The sequence below is a fragment of the Phalacrocorax carbo genome, chromosome 6, assembly GCF_963921805.1.
Source record: "Phalacrocorax carbo chromosome 6, bPhaCar2.1, whole genome shotgun sequence".
Lineage (NCBI taxonomy): Eukaryota > Metazoa > Chordata > Aves > Suliformes > Phalacrocoracidae > Phalacrocorax > Phalacrocorax carbo.
Window position 1 is genome coordinate 2,607,073 of NC_087518.1, and position 25,739 is coordinate 2,632,811.

Genomic DNA, 25,739 nt, shown 5'->3' on the forward strand with positions numbered 1-25,739 from the left:
AGTACTAATGGAAAACAACGAAACCCCCCCACCTCCTTCACTATGGCCACGCTTCTTTTTGCTGCATGCTCCTAATCTGTATAGGGGAAAATTATATAAAATATTTTGAATTAATATCCCACAGAACGAGTAAAGATTTCTTTCAGCACGGTGGAGGATCCAGAAGAAGATCCATTCTGCTGACAGTCCTGAACAGAAGCTCCCACACAAAGTAAAGATTTAAACGACTGTCGTGGGTTTAACCCAGCAGGCAGCTCATCACCACGCAGCCGTTCGCTCACTCCCCCCAGTGGGGCGGGGGAGAGAATCGGAAAAAAACGTAAAACTTGTGGGTTGAGATAAAGACAATTTAATAGGACAGAAAAGGAAGGGAAAATAATAATAATGGTGAAAGAATATACAAAATAAGAGATGGATGATGCAATTGCTCATCACCCACTAACCGATGCCCGGCCCGGCCCCAAGCAGTGATCGCTGCCTCCCACCCAACTCCCCCCAGTTTATATACTGGGCATGACGTCACATGGTATGGAATATCCCTCTGGCCAGTTGGGGTCAGCTGTCCCGGCTGCGCCCCCTCCCCTCCCGCCTTCTTGTGCCCCCGGCAGAGCACGGGGAGCTGGAAAGTCCTTGCCTTAGCGTAGGCACTGCTCAGCAACAACTAAACCATCAGTGTGTCGTCAACATTATTCTCACGCCAAACCCAAACCCCAGCACTGTACCAGCTGCTGGGAGGAAAGTTAACTCCATCCCAGCCAAAACCAGGACAATGACAGAGCACCAACATCTTCAACAACTACAGTGAGCTACAGGAAAATCAAAGGAAAACAAGGGCATTGCCAGTTCCCTGATGAAGAAGGTATCGACAGTTCTCGACTGAGAGAGCTGCCTTAGGCTCTGTACCTTGGCTGTGCAATGCGTACAGGGGAATACAAAAGCAGCACACCCTTTCTGCCTGTGAACAAGCTAGCAGGACTTTGGACCTATGCCACACAAGAAAGCAGGCATCTGCACCTGCTCCTCCCCCAGCCCCTTAGCAGGGGGACGCTGAGTGGGAAGAGCTTTGCTCTGATCACAAAGTCCCAGCCAGCCGAGCTGGCGCAGAGTGGGGTAGTAATTTGCTTCTTGCTGCTAACAGCAAATGGCTACCTCTCCCAAAAGCAAAGCAGGAGGCCATCGTGCCTCCATAAAGTACGTTTCCATTCGTGACCTGCTTGGCTTGCACACTAGCATGTTGCTATTCACCTGGCTTGTGACAAACAACTTCTCAGTCACCTGAAATGAAAATGCCTGTAAAAAAACCCCAAAAGTGCAGTAAAAGGATTTGATATTCACTTGGAAAGAAAAGCAGGTTTCTCGTTTTCCCCTCCTACAGTGATGTTTTTCCCCCTCCATGGTGATCTTTTTGCCATAAAGACTGGTTGTGTCATACTTCGTAAAATCCATATCTAAAAGTGAAAAATCAAAACCCTGGGATGGGTACACGAACAGAAATGCCCAAGGAAATTACCATTTCTTTATTTTTTCCTAAGTCCTTATTCTGAAATGATGCTGAGTTGCATCATCCCCCATTAAGAGAGGAGATGAAGGTTCTCTTAGGAGGCAAGCACGTACGCACTCTCACGCTCCATACTGCTATTGAACACAAAGGTGTAAGCACTTACTTTTTGTGCCTTAGACCTGCAGCTCGTACGAGTCTCTGACATTAATGCTATCTGCGTGCCGTTGGCTGTCCTTCAGCTGCGGTTCCGTTGCACCGATTTGCTGCAAAAGAGCAAGAAAGAGCTTAAACCACCCACGGCCCCAGCCGGAGAGCAAGGCCTGGAGAGCTCGCGGCTTGCTGCCAGTGAGGAGCAACGATTCCCAAGAGAGCTTACGGAAGCGCCAGTCCTCACTTCTGCTGGGTGATACCTACGCAGTCTGAACTTCCCTTTACTACAAATATTGCTGAGTTAACATCGTCGGTCAACTACCATGACCCCAGTTGCAGTTTTTGATATCTCGAAGCGGGAATACTTCAAGGCAGCATCTGTATTTCCCTGTTTTTTCTCCATGGAGGGGAAATGAACGGTAAACGATTGTGTCGTGCCAAGGGATCGTATTGAGGCAGAGTTATGAAATTATCTGCATTAATTTAATGTATTTTTATCGAGAATGACGACTGTAACAAGCACTGGACGTACAGCGTGAATGAACCCAATGCCACATGCATTAATACGCCCCGCCGGGTGCCAGAGCACTGGGTACGGCGCCTCTGCAGAAGCAGAGCTTTGTTTAGGCCATTTTTGCTTCAGCACCTACTTCTTTCCAGACGCTGGAAAGGCAAACTTGGAGCCGGCCTTGGGCACGGCCACCCTCCCGCCTGAGGGACGCCCCGCCGCGGGGCCGACACTCCCCCGCTCCCTCACAAGGCCTCACGAAGCTTCACACACCTCTGGGGACGAAGCACAAACCCCACACGCACCGCCGCGCCCCAGCTCCCCCTGAGGCGGGCGACCCGCCTCCCGGCGGGGCGGGAACGGCGCCGAGGGGCACCGGCGCCTTTAAGGGCGGCTCGTCACCTGACCGCGGGCGGCACGTGGTGCCTCCGCCAACATGGCTGCGCCCGCGGCGGCGGGCGGCCGGGCGTCCCGCTGCCTCCTCCTGCTGCTGGGGCTGGCGGCGGCGGCCGGGGCGGCGGCGCCCGGCGGGGACTGCGGCTGCAGTAGCGCTGACCGGAGTGGCGGCGGCGGTGGTGACGGGCGGGAGGTGGCAGCGCGGCGGTACTCGGCGGCGGCGGCGGCGAGCGGCACCCGGAGCGGCGGGCGCAGTCCGGTGAGCGGCGGGGCGCTGCTTCACCCCACTCCACCCCGCCGTTGTCGTCGCGGCCGGGGGCGGGAGGGCTGTGGCGAGCCGAGCCGTGGGGCGGTGCCGGCTGAGCTGGGCCTCCGCGGTGCTCGGGGCGGGGGGGGGCAACGGGCAGCCCCCGTTACAGTTTCTATGTGGAAAGAGAAATGGAAGCTGTTTCGTGGCCCTCCTGGGCCTGACTGGCGAGGGGCTCTGCTCGGGGGCGGCTGCTTCGCCCGGTCCCATCGTGTGTTTCCCTCTCAGGGAGCCCCAGTGTTACCCGGGTCCTTTGGGTGCTCCAGCAGATGGGGAGAGGCCTGGGCAGCGGCGCCCGTGTCCTGGTGGCCATCGTCGTGTCCCCACTCGTGTCCACCCAGACTGCTCTTCTTTGTGCAAAGCTGAGATGTGACAGATTCGAGGTGTTTTTTCTTGGCTGCTTGTTTTGGCAGGCCTCCCTGTGCCTTCACCTGGCCAACCCTGGGCGAGCACGGCCCAGAGTACCCACGTACGTGGGGCTGTCTGCTGCCGTAGGGCCCAGAGAGGTGGGAGCTCTGCTAGTGTGCTCCCTTACATCGTGACCGTCAGTACGGCTCTGGCGCTGGTTTCTCCCCACCAACCTCTTTTAGGTCTGTGTCAGTATCAAGGGAATTGAAACGCCAGCAAGTGATGTGCCAGGTCTCTTGCGTGCGTTTCAGCATCGCCATCATTGATGTATCCATATCTAGAGATCCATTCAGGTTTAATTGCTTATTCCTTTCTATTGCTGTTATTGCTCTTCTGAAAGACGTGGTCCGGGGCAGAATGTGCCTTCTTATTGAAGGCATAATTTAAAGTGTGTTGATGTGCTGTGGTGGTGCTTACTGAGAAGGGATGCTGAGTCTTTTTGTACCATTGGAGACCAAAAGCCTCAGTGGATGAGATATCTTCAGTTATTAGAAATGGGGTTGCTGTTTCATTTCATAAAAGGTGCTAGTAAACTTTGGCAGACAAAATTATACCGCAGTGGACTTGGATCTTGTTCTCGTGCTCGTAAATAGGAAGAATGTGAGGGGCTGCCTCTCGAATCGCCTCTTGGTGCTGTAACGCTGGCAAGCTGTGTTGGCTTGGAAAAAGCCTGTGTCACACAGGCAGCGTGGAAACCTTCCAAGTAAGGGGAAGGATGCACAGTGGTAATTATGACTTTGCTATTGCAGGCTGTGCTTAAGAAACTTGAGAATATTTAATGAGTACAAATTACATAGTCCATACGGCACTTGGGCTTTATGTCACTAATATATGTTTCATGTCATTTTGGCATTTCACTGTGGGTCTCATTGCAGGGTGAAAAAAAAACCATTTGACTCTTACTTTATGCAAGGAAGCTGGCAACTTCAGCAGCAGATAGTGAAACTGAACTGCTGCTGGGTTTTAAGCTATGTTCATAGCATAACTTGATTATGCTTAGCTAGAAACATTTTTACCAGAAGGGAACTGAGTGAAAAATTGGCTTCTACCTCAACCACAATCAAGAAGAATTATTTCCTCTACATCTGTAGAAATGGGGAGCTAGAACTCTAGTGGGTCTGCTCTGTATCGCCATAGTACTTTGAACATAAGTATAATAATAGGCAAATGCAGTCCTTGTTATGGAAGTTGAGCTTTGAGGGCAATGAACTGCATGCGTTAGCTAAGCAATATTGTGGAGATTCAGGCAATTATTGTTGCACGCTCTACCTGATACAGTAAATTATGTATCTCCTGGCCTCCGCTGTTGGATTTCTGACTCCGTAGTTCAACTTGATCTTTATGAGAGATTAGTTCCTCAGTGCTAGCTACCGGTATTTTAAAACTGGATGTTAAAGCTGCCTCATTAACGATACGAATGTGGCTTCTGAATGTGATGTCTATGCAGACAGTGTTGTATTCCACCATCCTCAGCTGAGGAGCGCTGTCAGACATCTCAGCCTTGCAGCCTATGATGTGGTGTTATCACACAGCTGGCTGTCAAAGGAAGGCCTTTATTTCCAAACAGGAGGTGGAGCTGTGAAATGAGCCTTGGTGGGGGAGGATAATCCTGTGGAGTCAATATTTGGTATCCGGGTTGGACACAACGCTGGTGGACATGCCAGAAGTCTCAGCTGTAACTGCGTGAGAGGGCTGCAAAAGCAGCAGGTTCATAAGGAAGCTTTTGGACATTCCTAGCTGAACACACACTGGCAATCTATCGAGATTTTTCAGGTTTTGGACGTGAATGCTAGGCTGTAAAGTAAGAGTTAATTTTACATGTGCTTTTAGACAGCAGCTCACTAGCGAGCTCTGAGTCTTGCTTTGAAGACTGCTTCAAGGAGTCATTTTAGCTACAGTGGGTTGGAAAGAGATTGGAAGGAAGGAAGTGGTGCAACTCTGTACCACGCTGTCATTGCCTAAGTCCTAAAAAATGTAAGCAAATTTATGCTGAAGCCCTTTTATGGATTCAGTTAAGGGTAGTCTGTAAGTGCTCGGATTCTTTTTAGTGGAGACAAAGTTATGAGGATGCAGCTAGCTTCAAATGTGGTTAGTTCAGAGGAAAAAGTATTTGTAGCGCTTCTTACAGGCCTCTTGCAAGTTGTGTGAATTTTAAGTGTCGCTGAGAGAGATCCAAACAAAAGGAGAGGTCTGTGGTGGAGAAGAAACAATGAAATTGGGTATGTAAGCTTATGTCAAATACTCAATTCTCTTATGAATAGGGAGAGGTGCAGGACAGCTGAGGTGAGCGTAGATGACAGTAAACTCCAAAAGCTAGAAGGTAGTGATTCTTTTTGACTTCCTGGTTTGTGAGTCACGGTGGGCATCCAGATAAGCTGTTTTGGTGAAAGTATCCAACTTTATGAAGAGAATCTTGTAAAGTAAGAAAAAAAAAAAACCAAAAAATCCACCTATAGAATACTCAAGGTCCTATAATCTAGGCCGTGCTGTAAAATGGGTATATGTACAAAGTCCAAAGTTCGTGTTTGGTTCTGTGAACTTGCCTCTTCATCTAAATAAGGTTATATCAGTTCCCATTTTTCACAGCCCTCTCTCTGCAGTTTGGCTGCTTTTAATATACATGTTGCATCCAGTGTTATTCCACTATATGCAACTGGAATTTTGTTTGAACTCTCGTACATCTAAAAGCCAGGCTTCTTTTTCCATCAGAACATAAACTACACTTTTGAAGTAGTGTTAAGTGTGCTACTCTGGAAACATCTCTCCTGCTGAATATTTCTGTTGTTAGACTTTAATTTCCTGCCTACCAAATATCAGGCTCTTGCAGAAAAATAAAATAAATTGCTATCTCTTAGAACTGGCTTTGCTCATTTTAGGTTCTGTCACCAGTCCGCCTGCTTTAATGCCTTGTAAGAGTAGTGTGTGATCGCAGATAACTGCCAAGGTGTGTTCAGGGGCAATATGATGTGCCAGGCTATTTTCCAGAGTGGATGGCTACGTCAGTGCTGGCTGGCTTTTTTGGGGCTCACCCACCCACAAACCTCTGACCGGTGCCGGAGGATGAGTGAGGTGGCTGAACTCAGTGTGGGTTAGGGGATGAAGGTAGCTCAGGAATACTGAAAAGGAAGGAGGAGTTTTCTTCCCTGATTCTTTCATCTGTTGATGATGATGATGAGTTAGGCAACTTCTTGGCGAGCTAGCTCTTGGGTAGCGTCGGCCCTTGAAACGTCACCTGCCCACTGGGAAGACTTTACGTAGCCTGAGCTGTCATTCTTTGTTCCAGCATGGGCTTCTGAGCAGGAATCGTGGGTGCTCTTGCTTTTTGGGTGAACCACTCTTGGGTGAGGCGTGTGTTGCCCAGTCTGTGATCTTTAGAGAGCTCTTGGGAAACATCTGATGAGGCACGACAAGACCTCTGGGGCCTTTGTCTTCCTGGAAAGAGCCCGCTAAAGCCGAGGGAAAATGTGTGTTGTTCCTCTGGAAACTGACTGAGGCCTTAAAGGGGAAAAAACATCTTATTGAAATAGTTAAAATGTTGTCGTGTCACTCATCCTTTACTTCTGAAGCTTGAGGCTCCTGTCCAAGGCCAGTCTTCGGAGGAGAGGAATATAACTGACTCGAAGGTATGTCTTGTCTCTGGCACACGGAGCTGCAGGTGCTGTGTCTACCTGCCAGCTAGCGGCATGGTTGGTAATAAAATGCTGCACATGCCTGTTATTAAATGAAAAACCATGTGTAGTTAGTATGTAAACGAGCATAGGCTTGTCCACAAGAGAGCACTTCACAGTTTCATAATCTTAGTATTCTTTGTGGATGCATCAAACCTTTCTTAGGAAGAGAGTGAAATGTCAAAATTCCTCATCTGAGAATGAGCAGAAAGGACTCTGGCTTGTTTCTTGGCTCTTAGGTACAGTAAGGGCACATGTTTCTCCTCGTTAGAGCACAAGCATTACCCTCAGTAGAAGTTCCTAATTACCCAGACTTCACGTAGAAAGAGCTACAAATGGGGTTTTTGTTCTCAGTTTAACTTCTGCTTGCTGTTTCTTCCAAACAGGTGGTGATCAAGACGCCACTGTTACCATTATGTTGTGCCGCTTCTGTCAGGGAAGTGCTGCTCAAAGCAAAAGCACCTCCGGGGATGAGGCGGAGGAGCAGTACGACCAACAAGAGACCTTTCAGTCTTTCGTTTTTCGTAATCTTTTGGGTGGTGGTGTCTCTGCAGATGGTCGCTATTCCAGGAGGAGTGTTCACAATGGGCACTGATGAGCCTGAAATACAGCAAGATGGAGAATGGCCTGCTAGAAGAGTCCACGTTAACAGTTTCTACATGGATCAGTATGAGGTCAGCAATGAGGAGTTTGAGAGATTTGTAAATTCCACTGGGTACGTTACTGAGGTAAGGCAAAAAGGTATACAGTCGCCTGTCCTCTTTGTGTTGGCAAAATCCCTGCTAAAAATGTAGGTTTTTCCTTTTTGAAGGATGTCGCAATACTTGCTTGGGATTTGCATACTAGAAGGTTTCTGATGTAAGTAGTGTTGAGAGAAAATTGTCCTACCTTGCTGCCCAGGGGTCTGAAAGGGCACTTAGATGTACACTGTTACATTTAGTGTCTTGATAGCTGAACTAGTATCTTCCCTGCGGTACGACTGAGGCAGGCTGGGTGAAGCTAACAGCTGGCTGAAGATGTCTGTGCAGGGTTTTGGGGGTTTTTATTGTTGTTTGGGTTGTTTTTGTTTGGGGTTTTTTTTGGCCTTTGGGTGCTAGGATACCTTTGTACCAGTACAACTATGTTAAATTTTCCTTATTTTAGAGGAACAGGGGAGAAGGGATTTGAAAAACTGTGATAGCAGAGGACTCTGCAGGCTAGTTCAGCGCAGGTACTTGCTAATGAGCTGAGCAACTGAAAGCCCTGCTGCCTAAAGAAGGTATAATAGCAAATATAATAATAGTTTTGTGCATGTTACTGGGAACAATGGACTAAGAAAGAATATGCTAAGGATCTTCCAAGAAAGAAGCCACCTGTGCCTGAGGCTCTGATCTTTCCTGACAGTTGACTGTTCCTACGCAACTTTATAAAACCCTGACAGGCCTTTTAGGCAAATAAAAGCTCTGGTAATGATCAGGTCTCAAAGGAGGCACTTTGCTGAATTCTCTTGATAAACTGGTTCTCATTTGGAAGACAGGATCCTTCTGGTTGGATGAAGGGCTGCTTTTATCTACGGCACTATTTCTGTTTTTAAGTTCTTAGCTCAGTAATTACGAAAAAAGGTTGCTTAACAGTTTTGAGTTTGAACAGGGCTTCCTTGTTGCAAACAGCTTCTGGAATGAGCACAATGTGTGGAGGTATTTGAATGTAGCACTGCATCGGATGGGGTCTGTTCCGACAGTGCTTCATGGCTCAGCTGGTGTCGTCGGGTGCTCCACTTACACATTCTCCCTTCCTCCCTTGCACAGGGTCCCCTTTTATGCTGGATTTTGAAAAATAAACTCAGAGTAAACAGCACTGATTCTGCAGGGCTTTTTTGGGGGATGCAGCTGAGCTGGTTTTTGTGTGTTTAAATAATGTCCACATTACTTAGTGCCGGTAAACAGAGCCAACCTACTTCTTGCTTTTGCTTTTTTAAGGACTAGATTGAACCCCAGTGGCAAATGAAACCTGAAAGTAAATAGCTAAAGAAAAAATTCTCCAGGTGTACGGTTATCTTGTTGAACCAAAAGTATTTTTTAACAAATTTGGGAGGGGGGGGAAGCGCCCTTGAAGGAGGCTGTCAGACTGAAATCTGGGGTCCTTTACATGATCAGCCTGTTTGCCTCTGGGTCTTTCTAACTGGACAGAAGAAAAAAAAAGTATTTTTTTCTCTTCTTTGACAAATCTGTTTGCATCTTTGTCTTCAAGACTGGGCAAGTGGGAGAAATTGTTTTGTTTTTTTTTTTCTTTCTGAAACTGAATATATGAAGATTATGGTGATATGCTAAAACTTCTCACAATTTGCGTGGTGAATGGATCCTTCTGTCAAACTGTGCTGCTTGAAGAGTTCCGAGTGTGCAGAAGGAGCTCATGGTTATCGTTCTCAGTCTTTGAATGCCTATAATAAAATGAAGAAATAGAGAAGGGCAAATGTGTTGAATTCTGATAACATGGTTTGATTTCCCTAGTATATCAATTCACTTAGTTTACCAAGGGGGAAAAAACCCTCTATTGGGATCATGTACTGTGATTCATTGAAATTATTTGTATTTTTTGTTTCTTTTGGCTTTATATAATGCCTAGGTATAATGATTGGGTTAATTTTAACCTTCCTGTTCTTGTTGTAACAGCAAGTTAAAATATGGTGCCAGTGACGATGGAGGAGCAGTAAGTGACAAGGCTTAAGTCTTTGACTGTGATTTTTCCCAAAGGAAAAAAAAGAGAAATGAAATATGCCCTTGAATGTTAGATTATTTGCTGTAGCATTTTAAAGCAGTTGGGACAATCTGAACTGCATTTTGAATTAATAAGAGCAAAAACATTTGCAGAAGCTCTGGGAGCTGCCATCTGTCCAGTGGCTTTTGAAGAACGACATCCAGAGATGAAATGCCTTCTCTTCTGTTCCATAATAGCTTCCTTGAAAGAGAACTCAAAATTACTATTAGAATTTCCTGATCCTTGATAAAATACAGGCGTAAATGTGAGTGGCGTTTTTATAACACACCTTTGATAATACTGTTGCATCTTTTGTTCTTTCTATAGGCAGAGAAATTTGGCGATTCCTTTGTGTTTGAGGGAATGCTGAGTGAAGAAGTGAAGGCTGACATCCACCAGGCAGTGAGTAACACAGCCGCAGGGTAAAACTTGCTTAGCAGTCACTGGGGTAGATGAGTTAGCAATTACGGCCAGAATATCCAATTGTATGATGTTCCCAAAGCCATTTACAAAAATGGAGTTTATGGAGCAGTGTTTGGTCTAGAATAATAGACTCTCTCAAGGGTGGAAGATTTACAGTCTATTCTCTGGTTGTTTGTTTTTTTTTTTTAAAAAAAGAAACAAACCCCAAAAAACACCCAAACAATTAAAATCTGCTCCTGCTTAACAAAAGTTAGTATCAACCCCTTCTTGTCTTTTTTTGCCTCCTAAATGAGAGAGATTTAGGACTGCAGTAAGTGGTGCAGATAGAAGGCTGTTTATTTGCATTACGTGTAACACAGCGATGGCTTTGGGAGTTCATATGTCACTAGTGGCTCTGCTGAGAGATGTGCTGTGTAGGCAAGGAACAGGAGCGCTTCTGGCTCCAAGATCGTGTGTACGTGTGACTGGCACGCTCTGCAAACAGCCTTATGTCCAAAGTGGGTAAATCCCGGATCCTGCCAGTTTAAGAAAATGAGGATAATCTGTGTTTCTGATATGACAGCGATGCTTGCATGAGTGCTTTTTCGAGGTTAACTAGAGGCAAACATTCCAAAGAAGCACCTTTTCTGCAGCAGACCTGAGTCCGTAAGCCATTCGCAACAGAATAAGGAGTGTTACATTTACTGTGCTTCCTGCGCCTCTATAGAAGCTCCTGTATGCCTTGCTGTTTTTTCAGTTCCCTTCGTCTTGCTAGGGCAATGTAGTGATCCTGGGAAGTGCAGCGCTGATTGAACTGGAGCTGATCCAGTTTTCCTGTTGAGTGGAAGTGAATATTGGCTTAAAAAAAAAAGAAAAGGTGGATAGCCAAGCTTCCCTGCCCTCCCCTTTCCCTTTTTCTGTTGTGAATGTGTTGCTGAGCCTCTCCCAGCCTTCATTTACCTCTCCTTAACCTGTCACTTAACCTTTATGGCTCCTGATAGTAAGTAGATTATGTCTTGTCATCTCCTGGATGAGTTTATCTGCTCTGAGCAGAAGTTTGGACAAGATGACCTCCTGAAGTCCCACCCCATCAGAATTATCCTCAGGTCTGGTGAACCCCCTGCATTTACAGACCTCTTGTCCCATGCCTTTAAAAAGACCTTAGAAATTAAGCATTCTGATGTGTGTAGTGTGGCAGTTTGGGGGGGGTGGGATTGGCTTCAAGTCGCATTTACTCTGGATGGGAATGTCTGCTTTTGTGGTGAATTTCCTTCTGGATCAGCAAAGCAAACTTGGCTCATTCCACAGCTGCTTGAATCAACACAGGGGAGCAGATGTACACAAGGGGTAAGGTACTAGCAGGCCTGAAACGGCATCTTTTGACAACAGTTCAGTTAGATATTAAGTGTTAAGTGAAACTGCACCTATATAGGAACACGCCTTTTTCTCTGAAGGTAGAATAAATGCAGATGGGCTCATCCCATCTTCATGACAGAGAATGCAGCTGTCAGTATTAGAGAAATTTTTTCCTGCCCTAGTTCTGTGACGCAGAAATCCCTAAATTAGGCTCTGTTTTAAAACAAACAAACGCTAAGAATGCTGGTATAAGCTCAGTCTTGGCTATTTGTATAAACACGTAGAGAGTGTTGGGAGCCACTTTCCTGGGTGTGTCAGCCAAATTTTAAAGTGTTGGCTGTAATGCTAACAGAACAAGTATTATGCCAGAGAGCTGGAATGGAGCCCGAACTGGTCTTTTTGGCTGCTTCTTTACGAAGGTTTTCTGTATTTATTAAAAGTAAACTTTAGGAGACTGTCCTTTCGCTGTGTTTTTCACGATTTATTATTAGGTCATTTTGCGAGTCACTGGCATGCAGAGCATTGTCGGAATAGGCACAGAGAAAGATTGTACTAATTCTTTTGGTAAAGTCATCTGGAGAATAGTGACTGCCTGCCTGGTAGCTTGGCGCTTCTCGCCTTTGTGCCGATGCTGTGGACAAACTTATGTTCTAAACCATGGTAATATTGTGAGGAGGTGAAAAGAAACGAGAAGCTGCTTTTCCTCCTCCTGTCTGCCTGCCCCCTCGCCAGCTATACGCCATGAAATCCAACTTTCAGCAAGGAACTTCTGTCTGCGAGGAGAAGGTGCCAGAAGGCAGCTCAGTGCTAGAGCTGGGAGCACTCTAATGTCTGAAGATGCAGCTTAGAATTTTTACCTGTGCCTGCTTCTGCCTCTCAAAACTGCGTCGTTTTGTTGTTGTAGTCCGCATTATCTGCGAGAGGTTACAAATGTCGAGAGCACTGTGCAGACCTTAGTTGTTTTGAGGGTCTTTGGTTTTTGTGGCGACACCATTTGTAGACTAGAACAAGCAAGCATCTTCCAGTAGCGGGGAAGGGAGGCATCAGCTGTGGGGATGTGGTGTTAGAATACAACGCAGTCAGACACCAAATTCTGTGCATGCTTATCGCAGTTAATTGAAACTAATAAAAACGAGGTAGCAGTTTTCTGTAGATCATTCTTTTGCGAAACAAGTTTCTACAGACAACTTGAGAACCTTCTTATTGCTAAAATGCAGAAGCATCCCAACTATGGGGCAGGGACTTAAAGGGTTCTGTGAAAGCAAATCCTTCCTATGGATCTGCAAGCTTAAATTAAACAATAGAAAATAAAAGCTAGCTGCTTGTTACGTTGGCCAAAATGTTCACATTCTTCTAGTGTCTGCTGGGAAAAAAAAAGGTGAAAGGAATCTAATGCTATTCAATTACTTAAAAGGGGAAAAAAAAGTGAGCACATTTTAAAACTTGGCCACTGCAGTGTAACCGTTCAAATGTAATCAGAAAAAGTGTAAATTGCATAAAGTTGGTTTGCATCAGCAGATTGTGACAATCAGCAGGAGGGAAGATTACGGTGTTTTTCTCAATGCATACCTTAGTCAACTAATATTTTAGCTTGTGGAATATACCTTCTCGAATCATAACTATCGCCATGAAAAACAGAGATAAGATGTAAACGTTGTGTTACTGGTACTGGAAACCCCCCACCAAATTGATGAGAGAAAAGACTGTATTTTTACTTTGCCTTAGTGGCTCAGATGCGTTTTGGTAGGGCTTTTCTCCAGTTGAAGCACAGGGGTGCTAAATGCAAATGTGCATTTAGGGGAAGAGCAACAGGAATGTGTATTTTGGAAGTAGGATTTCATACGCAGTGAAAGAATTGGGGAAAGGTGGGAGTGGAGATAGTGGACTAAAGGGTATATAACAGCTCCCATAAATAATGAGGTGCATGTGTCTGTTGGAGAGTATCCGGGGTTTTGCTATATTTGGCCACTTTGGCTTCTCCAGTTCTTAAACCAGACAAATTTATCATAGGTCCTCAAAGGAAGCAGACAGCTAAATTAGAACAGAGGTGGGGCTGCTGAAAGCTAATGTAGGAGCCCATCAGCTTAGCACGTAGAATAATTGTTGGAGCTTTGGGTGTGCATTTCCTGGAGGTGAGGTGGTCTCCTAGATAGCCGCTGCTACAGGAATGTAGGTTGGACCTAACCCTGCCCTGGAAGGGAAGCAATAAAAAGGGGTGTAGCAGCCAATAATTGAATTGTTCTGGATTTCTGGGAACTCGAGTTTTAGTTTTGGCCTCCGGGTTTGCGGTGGTAACATGGCAGAGAGCAAAAATGTAGCACTGTAGCAGATGGGGGTGTCACTGATAGAATTGGCGAGGACTTTTTCAAATAAAAAAGGATTTTCTAGGGTGAGGGTAGAAGGTCCTCTGAAACCCAAATGTTTTCTGTGGCCTTAACAAGTTTTGATAGCTTCTTATATTAAAATCAGTTCTCAGACTTACAGATTAAAACCAACTCCTAGATATTGCATCTGTTACAGCTACTAAGTTACGGCCTTCCTTGGGTGCTTGGCCTTTGGTTTAGATCTCATAGATAAAACAGCTTCAAATTGCGATTAGCTTGGCACACGAATATTGGCTGGGTTTTTTTTCTTTCCTTTCTTTCCTTTTCTTTTCGTCCTTTCTTTTGAAAGAACTTGGGGAAATGGAAAAAGCTCAAAATTTAGAGATTTTCCTATTCTTATTTTATGATGAAACTGTGTTTCTGCTCTTGTCTCCATGACTAAGTTAAGGAGGAAGTAGAGGGGGGGAAATGCATGCCCAGTGCTGCTATTCCATGGCGTTGTAAAATGCCATTTATATGGTGGTTTCATGTATCCTAGAGCAAAAAGCATGGGGATTGGGCCTGCGAAATGAAAAGGTGCTGAGGCATGCTTGCTAGTGAGGGGTTTTGAGAGCTTGCGAAGCACTGCAAGAGTTTCGCTTGCTCTGCAGCTACCATGAAAAGGGTAAACAGGATAGCACTTACCAAGAGTGGAGTACAGCGTAAGTCAGGTTTGCTCGCTGGAGAATACTGGGAACATTTTTCTTCTTGGCTTGTGGAAGATAGAAAAATTAATTTTTGCTTCTAGGCTGGGTAAATTGTGCAATGAAGAGACCGAAAGCGTACAAACCTGTATTGAATTTTTGGTCTGAGAATGCAATGAAATCAGTTCACTGGCAGACTTGAGCAAATAGTATTACGGAGTTCTGGTCAATCTAGAACTAGTGGATGCTACTTTTATCCCGGTTTGTATGGAAGCCTCTGCAGTGGTCTTGAGTTGTGCAATTTACCTACTTACGGCATTGCTTCTAGCCTGTAACTCTCCAAGGGCATAGTCCTATTCTAAAAACAATGACAACATTATGCATTTCAAATGAGTATTTCAAATTAACGATGAAACGAGCAATGTTTGCAGGTAGGGTAGCAGTGCTGGTGTTGGCAGCAGTTTCTATGGAGAATGCCACTTCTGACAGCATGCAGTAATAACTTGCTTATCTGTGGCTTGGGGGGAAGCAGGTAGGTTATTGTGTAGATTGTCTGTTACTGTTAAAACGTCAACATACATAGCATGCATAAGCAGAAGTTGACCAATACACTTATTGCTATTTTAAGGGTAAATTTCTCCTCAGCCGTGCTTGGCTTTTGCTCTTTCAGAGGCCTTTCAGAAAGGAAACTGAACTCAAAGGAAGAGATTGGTGAGTCTATTTCTCGCAGACCCCAATGCTTCTGATATCCCCTATAATGAGTTGGGAAGATGCCATTGAACTGTTAATCTCTATCTTCTTACGCCGTACTCCCACTATTGGGATAAAGAATGAAGTGCAGGAAACATCTCTCACTGGGAATTACCAGTAACATTAGTCCATATTTATGAGTTAACCTACAACTTTAAAGCGGGGCTTTGCTGCTGCCTGAGGCTGTAGATATATCTGTGCACACCTCATTTTCTTAAAGCTCATATTCACTTGGTAATTGGAAAAAATGACTAGCTTGAGTGCAGGTTTAGGTGTTGGCTGAAAAATAGCCTTCCAGAGATGGAACTCACCAGGAATATCAGTTCCTCAAAAGAAGCTTCTTTGCATTCCAAAACTTGCACTTAATGAATCTTAGTGGGTTTTAGCATCAAATATTTTTGGTTATTTTTCTTGGAGGACTGACATAGCTGTGAAGTATTATACTGTTTGAAGGAGATTCAATGACCTTTCCTTATGCAAAGGAAAAGATCCCTTTGTAAAAGTGAAGTGCTAGTTTCCAATTAAGTCTGAAATCCTTTCCCTAACTGATGACTTAAAATGTATTTATTCTCATTCTATAAAGCTGCTACCTTTTTTTTTTCTCAGTATTGCAATTTCAAGCTACCTTAAAATATTGGGACTTAAGGCAAACAATATCGATATTCAATACTGAACAAAGCCCCTTATTGCTTTCATTTCTGGGCTAATGAGGGAGGCTGGAAACCTTAGAAAATAAGAATGCAGATAGATTCTTCTGTAATTAGGGCTTTTGGGGAGCTGGGAGTTTGATATAATAAATAGCATGGGACTTGCAGCAGCACTGCAGAAGCTGGCAACATCAGGTGTTAGTTATCTTCTGGAACAAACGCTCAACTGTCTACTGAGCTGTTTCAGTGTGCTTAATTACTGATTTGGTGGAGAGTTTGACAATCGTGTTTCAGTTCGGTTTATGTACATAATTATAGAAAGTTTGTTCTTCTCTGCAGAGCATTTCCAAGTACAAATACGAATTATAGCTGCATTTGTAGATCACGTCTCCCTTGTGCAGCTACTATGACAACCTTGATATCTGGCTCCGAGAGATCTATTCTTTGTCTTGAGCCTTGAAACGCTGTTCACTTCCACACTATTTACATTGCAACGTCTCCCTGTCTCAGTTACAGCTGTTTCAACTTAAACACGAGCCCGTTGCTATAGAGATGATGTACTGCATGGAGATAGATGTGCCGCGTTCGGTGCCCCGATGAAAAGGAAAAGCAGAGCTGCAGGCTGGCCACGGTGAACGGGGAGCCCGCGTCTGCCCAAGGGCTTCTCCTTGCGTGTGGGGAAACGGCTTTAAAATCAAGTGGGAGCACTGCGGGCCTCTGGCTTCTTTCAAACTGCCCCTCGTGGTATGATAAGTTCTGAATCTGACCGCAAAGCTGAAGCGGAGCGGGGCTCAGCTCCGTCCTCCGCTGATTTTCCCCCCCCCTCTGAGCTAGAGCAGGACTTCCCGAAGGCGGTGGCGACAGGCAGCCGAAACGGCGCGCGTCGGCGGGGAGCTGCGCCAAGGCGGCGGCCGCTGGTGGCTGGGGCTGCGGCCCCGGGGCTCCGCCGAGCTGTTCCCACCCGCGCTCCGCTCCCGCAGGCCGGCGTGGCCGACGCTACCTGTTCCCTGGCAGCGCGGTGGCAAGGAGGAGCTGTAGCGATACGAGCTCGGGAGCTGCGCCTGGAAGGTGGGAGAGAGATCCCTGCCCTGAACCTTAGCGAGGGAAGAGGTTTTTGAGGCTGTTGGGAAGGTGTGCTAATGCTCCCTAGAAAAATAGATGTAAAGCTACTTGTGACCAGGATTCCACCTAATGTGATTGCTGTGTGGTTTCTGAGGGGAAAAGGCAGTGGCTTATCTGTTGCACGGTAATAATTTTTAGTTCTTAAACCCCCTGCCCTACTAAAAATGTTCTGTTTTCTGTCTGCCTCTTTCTTCACTAGCTCATTAATCAGCTCTGCAGGGTTTAGGATGTAGCTTAGAGGAGGAAAAATTGACAGAGATTTATGTGTATCTGCCTTACATGGATAGAATAAAACCTCATCCAAAAATTACGCTCTTGACTGAATAACTAATGTTTTCTCCCATCCTACCAATGCTAGTGATGAGGGTGTCCAGACAACTGGGTGTATTTCCCAGAGCTAAAGCTTCATAACCGGCTTCCAGCCTGGGCACACGCTGCGTTTGCAGCCAAGAGGTTGCTTTTGCAAATTAAAGATGTACAGTGCTTAATACGGTCTGATTCAAACCAATGGTAACCTGTTAAGTCAGCTTCTGAAACGGGAGGGTGCGTGTCTTTCCTTAAGAACCCACCGCTTAATAAAGGGTTTGTGAAGCTTTTCCCAGACTTAGACTACTTTTCTCTCAGAAAATCTCTTTTCAGATAGTTGATTCCTAAATTGCTGAAGTTCTTACTCTGCAATAAACATCTGGAAGAAGCAAAAGTTATCTTGACCTAGCGTATGCAGGCCTTAATATATTGTGCGGCGCATTATAATGCTATTTTATCACAGAAAGATGTTTGGCGTTACATGTCTGGGCAACAGCACGAATTTTTCATCTTATGGGCCTGACCTTATGGGTTAAAATCTACAGCTTTGTTATTTCAAGTGACTTGCTGCATGTTAGAAATGGAATTAGAGCCAAGATTAGCTACTCAGTTGAGTTTATTTTTGGTAATTCTTCTAATACGTGAATGTGATTTGAATTTAAAATTTGGAGCTAAAGTGGAGGGTTGTTTTTATCCAACATGGCCAGTGCCACGTTAGATGCAAGCTTGATAGAATGTGTTCATGGTTATTGGCTGGGTTTTGGGGTGGTTTTTGTGTGTGCATGTGTTTTTAAGGGTATTTCCCCTACTGCTTTTGCAGTGCCAGTAAGGGTGTAATGCTGATGACGACACTGACTTTCCTGATGTTCCTCCCTTTCATTTTTCCTATGTATATTTAAGGAGGAATTTTCTTCAAAATAATTGTCAAGTAGTCTAAAAATCTTGAAATCACCAGTTAATGGAGCAATTAAAGTTAGGATATCCCAGCCTACTTCAAAAAGAAAATTGAATACTTAAAACTTTGAATTTTATGCAAGCTGATGGTGGGAGTATAGGCTTCAGTTCTGCAAATAGCTTCATTTGACTGGAAAACTTGTAGGTCGGAGTTAACTGTTAGTGTATCTTCCCAGTATTATTGTATCATGTTCTCTTTTCTTGACAGCACTATGAGTCTGTGATAAGCAGAACGGTGATTTCTCAAACTTTAATCCTGGAGCAGAGCGCTGGATAATCCAAGTTTTCAGCTGGATCAGAGCAAAACAAGCACAGAGCTTCTCTGCCTCCGAAATGTGCGCTGCTCCGAGACCTGTGTTTCCTTATATATCGAGGCAGTTGTGTAACGTTTGCAGAGCAGTTATGTTTAACCCCTTCTGTTACAAGCGATAGGCTATGCTGTAAAGTGAAGTAGGCACCAAAATGAAGGAGACACTGCCCTCTAATTCAGTGTCTCTTCAAGACCTGTTCAGCGGCATGTGCTGCTATGTTTACAGAGCGAATCTGTTGCCAGTCTACAGAGCACACGATTCGGAGCAAAGCATGGGAACGCGAAGCGTTATGAAAGTAACTAAGCTCATTAGTGGCAAGGGAGGGCTTTGCTGTATTAACTGTGATGTTGTAATATCTCTGTCTAATTAGCTCTTCTACTAATTAGATTTAGAGCAATTAAAAGCTTTAAAGACTTTGGAGAAGTTTTTAGAAAGGACTGTAAATTTCAGGTACGTGGCTTCCTTTTGGAAGGGGCATGTTGGTGTGTGTTCACTGGAGTCAGTGGCTGACTTAGATTAGTTTCCAATTAATTATTGAAGGCTGTACGTAGTCTATCACTGTTGTCACTGTCCTAGTACTGTATGTGTAACTTCTCTAAAGATCTGGGTGTTCTGCAAAGACTGGCAGCCATTTGGTGTTCAGCAGAGCCAGAAACAGAAGACATGCGCACGTAGTGCTCTCGTGCGGAGAGATTATATTTTTCTTGGTTTAAAATAAACCATTTTGATTGAAAGCATCTGCTTTTTCTTTCACATAACAAAAATGTTTTCCAAAATTCAAGTCTTCTAAAGCGTAAGTCTTTGCAGTCTCCTGCAGAGATTTTTTTGTCCAAAACCCAGCCGTTTAATTTACAAAAATGTGTTGTGCTTACAACTACCACAATGAGGTCTTACTCATGATCTTTCAGATTCACAGAGAACCTTTAGCAAATAGTACTGCAGCTCTCTTACTTTCCTTAAAGAGCTGTAGAATTCTCACTTTGGATTTCTGTCCTGACTAGAGTATAGGCTAAAGGTTAGAGCTCAAAATATACAAGGAATTGGTTAAACCAGACTAGTTTTAAGCCTATTGACTGTAGTATGTGTTTAGCAGCTTGGTCATTCTGAAGCTTTAGTGCTGTGAGCGTTGAGCTGAGTATCTCCCTGAGAGAAGATCCCATCTTTGGGTTTGAATCCTCGGTAACAGAGCTGTAGTTTCTAGTAAGAGATCAAATACTTCTCATGCTTTTTTTGAAGAGGGTAGATGCTCTGATTGTGGGGAGGATATTGTTGGCTTTGTTAGATACTGAGCCAGAATTATGTGGTTCATGTCGGTTTATGTGCTTGTCATGCAAGGCAGGTCATAAAACAGGATCTTTACGGAATGTCATTACTTTAGCAGGATGCCTGAAGGGTCCCATTTAGATGGAGAGCGCACGGACAGAACATCTCCGTCGTGATAAGTATGACATGACAGAACAGTCAACAGCCAGCTGCTGAGAGCATCTTTTGTTTCTTTGGTGTTTAACACTGATGTAGTCTTTTCACTCGCTTGGGAAGAGAGAGCATCAGAAACCCACCTGTAGATGCTTCCCAGCCTGGAGGAGTCCTGCAGCGCGGTTAGGGATCCCAGCGTTCCTAGAGCTCGCAGAGAGCTGTGGGCTCTTCTTCAGCTGAGCTTAAGCTAGCAACTCTGCAGTTTTAGTCCAGGATAGCTATTGATTTACAATGAGCTTTCAGGTAAGGTACCCAGATGTATGCTGTAGGCAAAATCTGTATGTGATGATGGGAGAAGAGTGAAACAGTGTCATGGGAGCTGTTAGAGCATAGATTGATCAGATGCTTTAAAAATAATATGTCTTTGTGTGTTAGCAGCGCTTCTATTTCTAGGCACTACAGTTGATTTCCCTACTGAAACGTTCACATGAGGGATATGATGTGTAGTTTGGACCGGGGTTTTTCTTAACAACTTATGTTTGTCATAGATAATTTTCTTTCACACACATGTAATTACCTGTTAAATGCTCATCACTGCTGAAGGGCGCAGCAGCTTAGCTGCACCTCCTAAAAGTTGCTGTAAAGTTGTTTGACCCTCTGACCTCTGTCTCCCGACTACCAGCTTTCAGTGATTTTGTTTTTTTTTACTTTTGGACTTTCCACTGAAGGATTTGGTGAGTTCAAGGATAACACTCTTGGCACGATTCCTACCTGTGTGCAGAGTACTTCACAAAGTTGGTTTAGCAGCCTGATGAAGAGAAATAAATATTCTACTTCTTCCCTTTGCCATCTCTAGAGCAGGGAAAGCTGAGAGTAGAGAGGGCAGAGGCTGCTGAAGGCTCTTCTCAAGGCCAGTATTAGAGTAGCATCTGGAGCTCCCAGGTCTAGGGCTAACCAGCCGGTAGATTGTTTAACCCCTAAAGCATCAGAGGCTTATTTACTTTTATTTTTTTTTTTGTCATTACGGAAATCACCTCTGTAATAGGAGTATTTTGGAAGCAAGCACTCCAGCTGCTGGAATAAAACCGCTATTGATGGTTAGCACAAGTGTTCTTTTTTTGCGTCGATTTTCTGAAAGGACCCATTATTAAGTATTTCTAAGTGAATGTGAATCAGAATAGAATAGTCCAACGTGCTGTGCACTGACCTTCTCAGCTTTGGAGTAATCTTAATAGAAGAAATCCTTAATGAATATATTCCAGGAATCATTCCTTGGCATTGCAGAACCAAACTTGAGACTTGTGGTTAGAGAGAAGGAGTCGACAACTGCACTGTTACGGGGCATTTTGTCTGCTTGATGTTGCTCAGCAAACCGACTTGGGGGGGGAAAAAAAGAAAGGCTTCACTTAGCTTGTGTGGCTCTTCTGTCTCCACCTTCTGGAAGCTGACAGCAAATAATTTAATATCAGCTTATGGAGTTAATTAACTGGAAAGCAAATGTGTTTTAAGATGCGTGTTTTGACCCTAGCTAAAGGATGTCATCAGGGTTTTGTTTTAGTTATTCCAAAACAGTGAGTCTAGGGAGTAAATAATTGGGATGAAAATTCTCTTTAAGCAAAACTGTCTTTTTCTTTATCGTCTCTGCAGAATGTGTCAGACTGAAGTCAGGCAGGAGGTGAGCTGGTTTAACTGTACTGTGGGCATACGGGTATAAAAGAATCGAGTAAAACTGTAATGTTCCAGGTGACCTCTTCCATCCATTACCATCTGAATGTTCTTCGCATGTGTTTTCTGAGGTGAAGAACTATAAATGAGAATTTGAGAGGACAGTCTGATCCACCACACGTAGTGTGCTGACGGCTGTGCCTTCACAGAGAGTAAGCTGTGCCTTGTAGCAGACGTGCGGGTGAGAAAACGTAGAAGGGAAGGAGAGACAGCCAGAGGGCAGGACTTCAGAGAAGTATGCTCAGGATTCGGTCTCCCTCTCTTGTTTTGGGTGGTATTTTCTTTGTGCTCTTCCATATTTTGGGCTGTTCCCTGGCCAGCAGTATTGTAACGTGGATCAGATGATCATCTTGGTTAGGCAGAGTAAAAGATCAGTTGCCTGCAGGCAGAGCCATGGCTGCGAGTGAAAGCTTTGTAGCCTGTCGTCACATGGTGGTTTTGACAATTGCCTTTAGCTGGGAATTTAAGTCATCTTTCCTGGCCATTCTTGTCCCTTTCTCAGGTTGCAGCTGCTCCCTGGTGGTTGCCTGTGAAGGGAGCCAACTGGAAGCACCCCGAGGGTCCTGACTCGAAGATCTCCAACAGGTGAGCCATAAAGAGCCATTCCGTTATAATGCACAACGCTTGTAAATACGCCTGTAAAGTTGCACCAGGAATGGAGGTGCAAGAAAGAGTTTTTCATTAGTGACCTGCTGGCTGCTGCTGCTCCTGTGGCTATGTTCACGTCTCCTAGTGTGCTGCGTGCAATGTTCAGCAGTCGTATGGTCAGTGGCATAGCGGTATTTCAAAAAGGCCTATAAGCGCTTTCCACCCAAGGGAAAAGAGACTATACTGAAATGTGCTTTGGTGTGTTTTCTGTTTGCGTTCATGTATAGCAGCAAAACAGGGTAGATCTCTAGAGGACCAGCAACTTCAGAGCATTCAGTGCAGATCTGGTTTTGAGAGGAAGACCAAATACTAGCTGCGTGTGTACTCTGGGAGTCCAGGTAGTGTGTCCTCTGTCCGGGATTTGGAGGCCTCTCTCTGGCAGCAGATGACTGAAGAGTTTTGTGCTTTTTTTCATGTGTTCTGACTCTGTAGGCTGGTTATTGTGGAAAATCGGTTGTGACTTTATCTAGAAGCTCTAAATGCTTTGGGAGACCATATTTTTCCTTAGCCGATAGTTAGTGCCATGCTTTGCTAGCACGAACCCTGAAACTTGCTGATCCATGTCTTTATACGATCTCTTTCAGTTCAGAAGTGGAATGAATTTTATGCCTAGGAAATCGAAAGGCTTCGTTATTCTCAGGTGCTTTTTATGGATACTGCAGAACTAGCCCTGGGTTGCACGTGTTGAAAGTCATTGTTTAGTTATGTATCTTACTGTGTGCTTCCTTGGTGTGATGGTCTTCGTTTGGGACCTCTTATATTGCAACTCTTTCTCTTGCTAGGCAGGTGTCAGCGAAGTTGGCACTAGCTGCCTGAATCAACTAGTTGAAGTTTCAAAACTGCTGTTTGAAATAAAACCAGACTCTTTAGCCTAGATCTAGTATATTCTGTCATGTTTTTGAGTCCTCTAAGGACAGGGCTATGTTAGTGTAACATCATCTGATGGCTGAACTGCTTAGTAACAAGTCCGTTGTCTGTTCTTCAAGGGCGACGAAAGAATTATCTGAGGCAAAAATAGAGATACTATCAAGAGGCGTTGTTAGGGGGAGGCAGAGAAATTTAGGTCACAGTCAGCAGATAAGAGTTGGAAACCAGCCATGTAAGCCTAGTCTTCTAGAAGTCTGGTGCAAAACTAGCCTAGCACAACTGCTGGTGAACTTGCCCTGTGAAAGTAGTCTAATGGACCGACAGGCACGTGCTGGCTTGTTAAATGAGGCAGGAAAGGCAAGTTAATAGGAAGTCCTCTGTATCAGTCTTCCAGACTGGTACCCTCAGCTCTGGAAGTATCTTGGTCTATTACAGGCTTGGATGGGGGTGATCCTTGTGATCCTCCAATGACTAGGCATTGCTTCTGTCTCTTTCTGGAAAAAAGAGGCCAGAATTGTAAGGACAATCCTGGAACCAAACCCAAAGGAAAGATAGGAGCTTTTCTGTAAACTATGGACTGCTTGAAACACCCAAAGAAAAATACTTTTGTGTTAAATTTCTGCAGTTCAGTGTTTCCTGGATTGAGAGCTGCAAAAGATGATGTTGCTAAGAGTAAGGATTCTTTATCATCTCATCTCTCCCTCAGAAACCCACAACTGAGAGCTGAGGAAGAACCTGCAGGGAAGTGAAGAACATTCGCCATTAAATTGCAGTGTAAATTTTCCCTATTGAGAATCTTGGCTTCTTGTTAAGATACTGTAAAACTAGCCTAGCAAGGCGTAGTAATGCAGCAGGCTTTTGGTGTCTTCCTTGGGGTCTCTGAGCACCTACGTTTCCGCAGGAGCCAGTGTATCGATAGTTTGTCACTGGCTCCTGGGTGCAGCAGGTTTCTGAGGTGAGACCATGAGAAAGCACAAGCTCCGAATGTCTTTGTTAACTGTGTAGAGCCGTATGTAAAAGCATGATTGGACAAACAGAACCTAATTTTTACCTCTTCCTTCTTTTTTGCTGTTGGCTGCATTTCCCATCCAGCATCTCCTGGTAGCTGGCCGTCTTTCCTTAAACAGCTTCTTTCTGTAAAATTGATCTGATACCTTGTCGAGTTGTGACTGAACTGCGAACGGCCTCGCAGTCCTTTGGGGCCATCTCTTAAGAGTTTCATGAAGTGCTTGTGCTGTATAGCTGTGAGATTGCCTAGTTCTGCCAATGATCTCGTCCTATTTATTTTGTTCCCCAGAATGGATCATCCAGTTCTTCATGTCTCCTGGAATGATGCTGTGGCTTTCTGCACATGGGCGGGGAAACGATTACCGACTGAGGCTGAATGGGAATACAGCTGTCGAGGGGGCCTGGAAAATAGGTACCTGTCACAAATGTGTCCCTGATAAATGTTTGAAGCTGGTATTTACAAGATAGGGAAGAGTCATGTGGGTTTTTATTACCCTCAATGTCTTTTTCTTGCGTAGCACGCTCATCTGTGGCAAATATCACTGACTTACTCTGAACAGGTTCCTTTAGGTGAGTGAATTTCCCTGAATACCGAAATGGTGTATTGTAATCTGAGCTCTGTATTGGGAGGAGAAGGCAGAGAGCCCAAGAGAGGGGGAGATGTGACAAAATGCCAAGACACAGGTCTCCTGCCATTGCAGGAGGTGAAAGGCACAGCGAAGGACCTTAGTGCCGAGGCCGAAAGAATGGCAGAAGAGCTTAAGGAGTAAATAACCGCATCAGTGCACAGCAACTGTCGGGCCACTGGACCCGCCTGTTGCTGCCTGTGGGCCTGGGGAGGTGGGGGAGGAGAGGTGAATAACAGATTTATGTCGTCTCCATCCTGTGTCCTGGACTGCATACTGCACCCTTGTTCTCCCTGAAAACCTGCTAGGTGTTGGTACGAACGGGGCTGGAATACAAACACTTCTCCAGGGTAAGGTGGGGAGGAGGTGGGGGGTGCATGGTGTGCCTCATTATTTATTTATTTAAAGAAAGAAGTGTTTGACAACTCTTCTTCTGTATGTCATTTCATAGACTTTTCCCATGGGGCAACAAGCTTCAGCCAAGAGGGCAACATTATGCCAATATCTGGCAGGGAGTGTTCCCAACTAATAACACCGCAGAAGATGGATACAAAGGAACCGCGCCTGTAAGTGTGTCTCACAGGGAATTAGTCGTGTGGAAATGAACTGAGTCTTCCCGAACCTGAGGTCTGCGTTCAGCACAACGAGCCACGGCTGTTTTCTGTTCCTGTACTCTTTCACCTTTAGATTTTTAAAGTTACAGTATATTTCACCGCAGGCTTGAGTATCACCAAGGGATGTTTTTTAAAAGCTAGTTGAAAAGTAAAGATTACTTTCACTTTAACTTTTAGTTCCTCTCAAACTGACCTCTTCTCCCCCTTTCCAGTAAGTTCATAGTCGGTAGTCAGATGCTGCAATACTTTCTGCCTGCACTTTTATCATTACAATTTTTTCAACTCTCATTTGTTGGGTGGTTGTTC

General features: G+C 44.8%; 1 protein-coding gene and 1 long non-coding RNA gene across 2 annotated transcripts in view; one reads left to right on the top strand and one right to left on the bottom strand.

Annotated features, from left to right (window-relative positions):
- Positions 1–333: 333 nt before the first annotated feature.
- LOC135313789 (uncharacterized) lies at positions 334–2,852 on the bottom strand. The gene is made up of 2 exons (XR_010373284.1): positions 2,433–2,852; positions 334–1,764 (listed from the first exon to the last, which is right to left on the bottom strand). It is a non-coding gene; the product is annotated as an uncharacterized LOC135313789 (long non-coding RNA).
- SUMF1 (sulfatase modifying factor 1) overlaps positions 2,561–25,739 on the top strand; it is a 37,986-nt gene continuing 14,807 nt past the window's right edge. The window contains exons 1-6 of the mRNA XM_064453429.1: positions 2,561–2,814; positions 7,493–7,666; positions 10,002–10,076; positions 22,173–22,255; positions 24,483–24,605; positions 25,271–25,385. Of these exons, the coding sequence (XP_064309499.1) occupies positions 2,596–2,814; positions 7,493–7,666; positions 10,002–10,076; positions 22,173–22,255; positions 24,483–24,605; positions 25,271–25,385 (789 nt within the window). The 5' untranslated portion in view covers positions 2,561–2,595. The remainder of the gene's footprint in view (positions 2,815–7,492; positions 7,667–10,001; positions 10,077–22,172; positions 22,256–24,482; positions 24,606–25,270; positions 25,386–25,739) is intronic.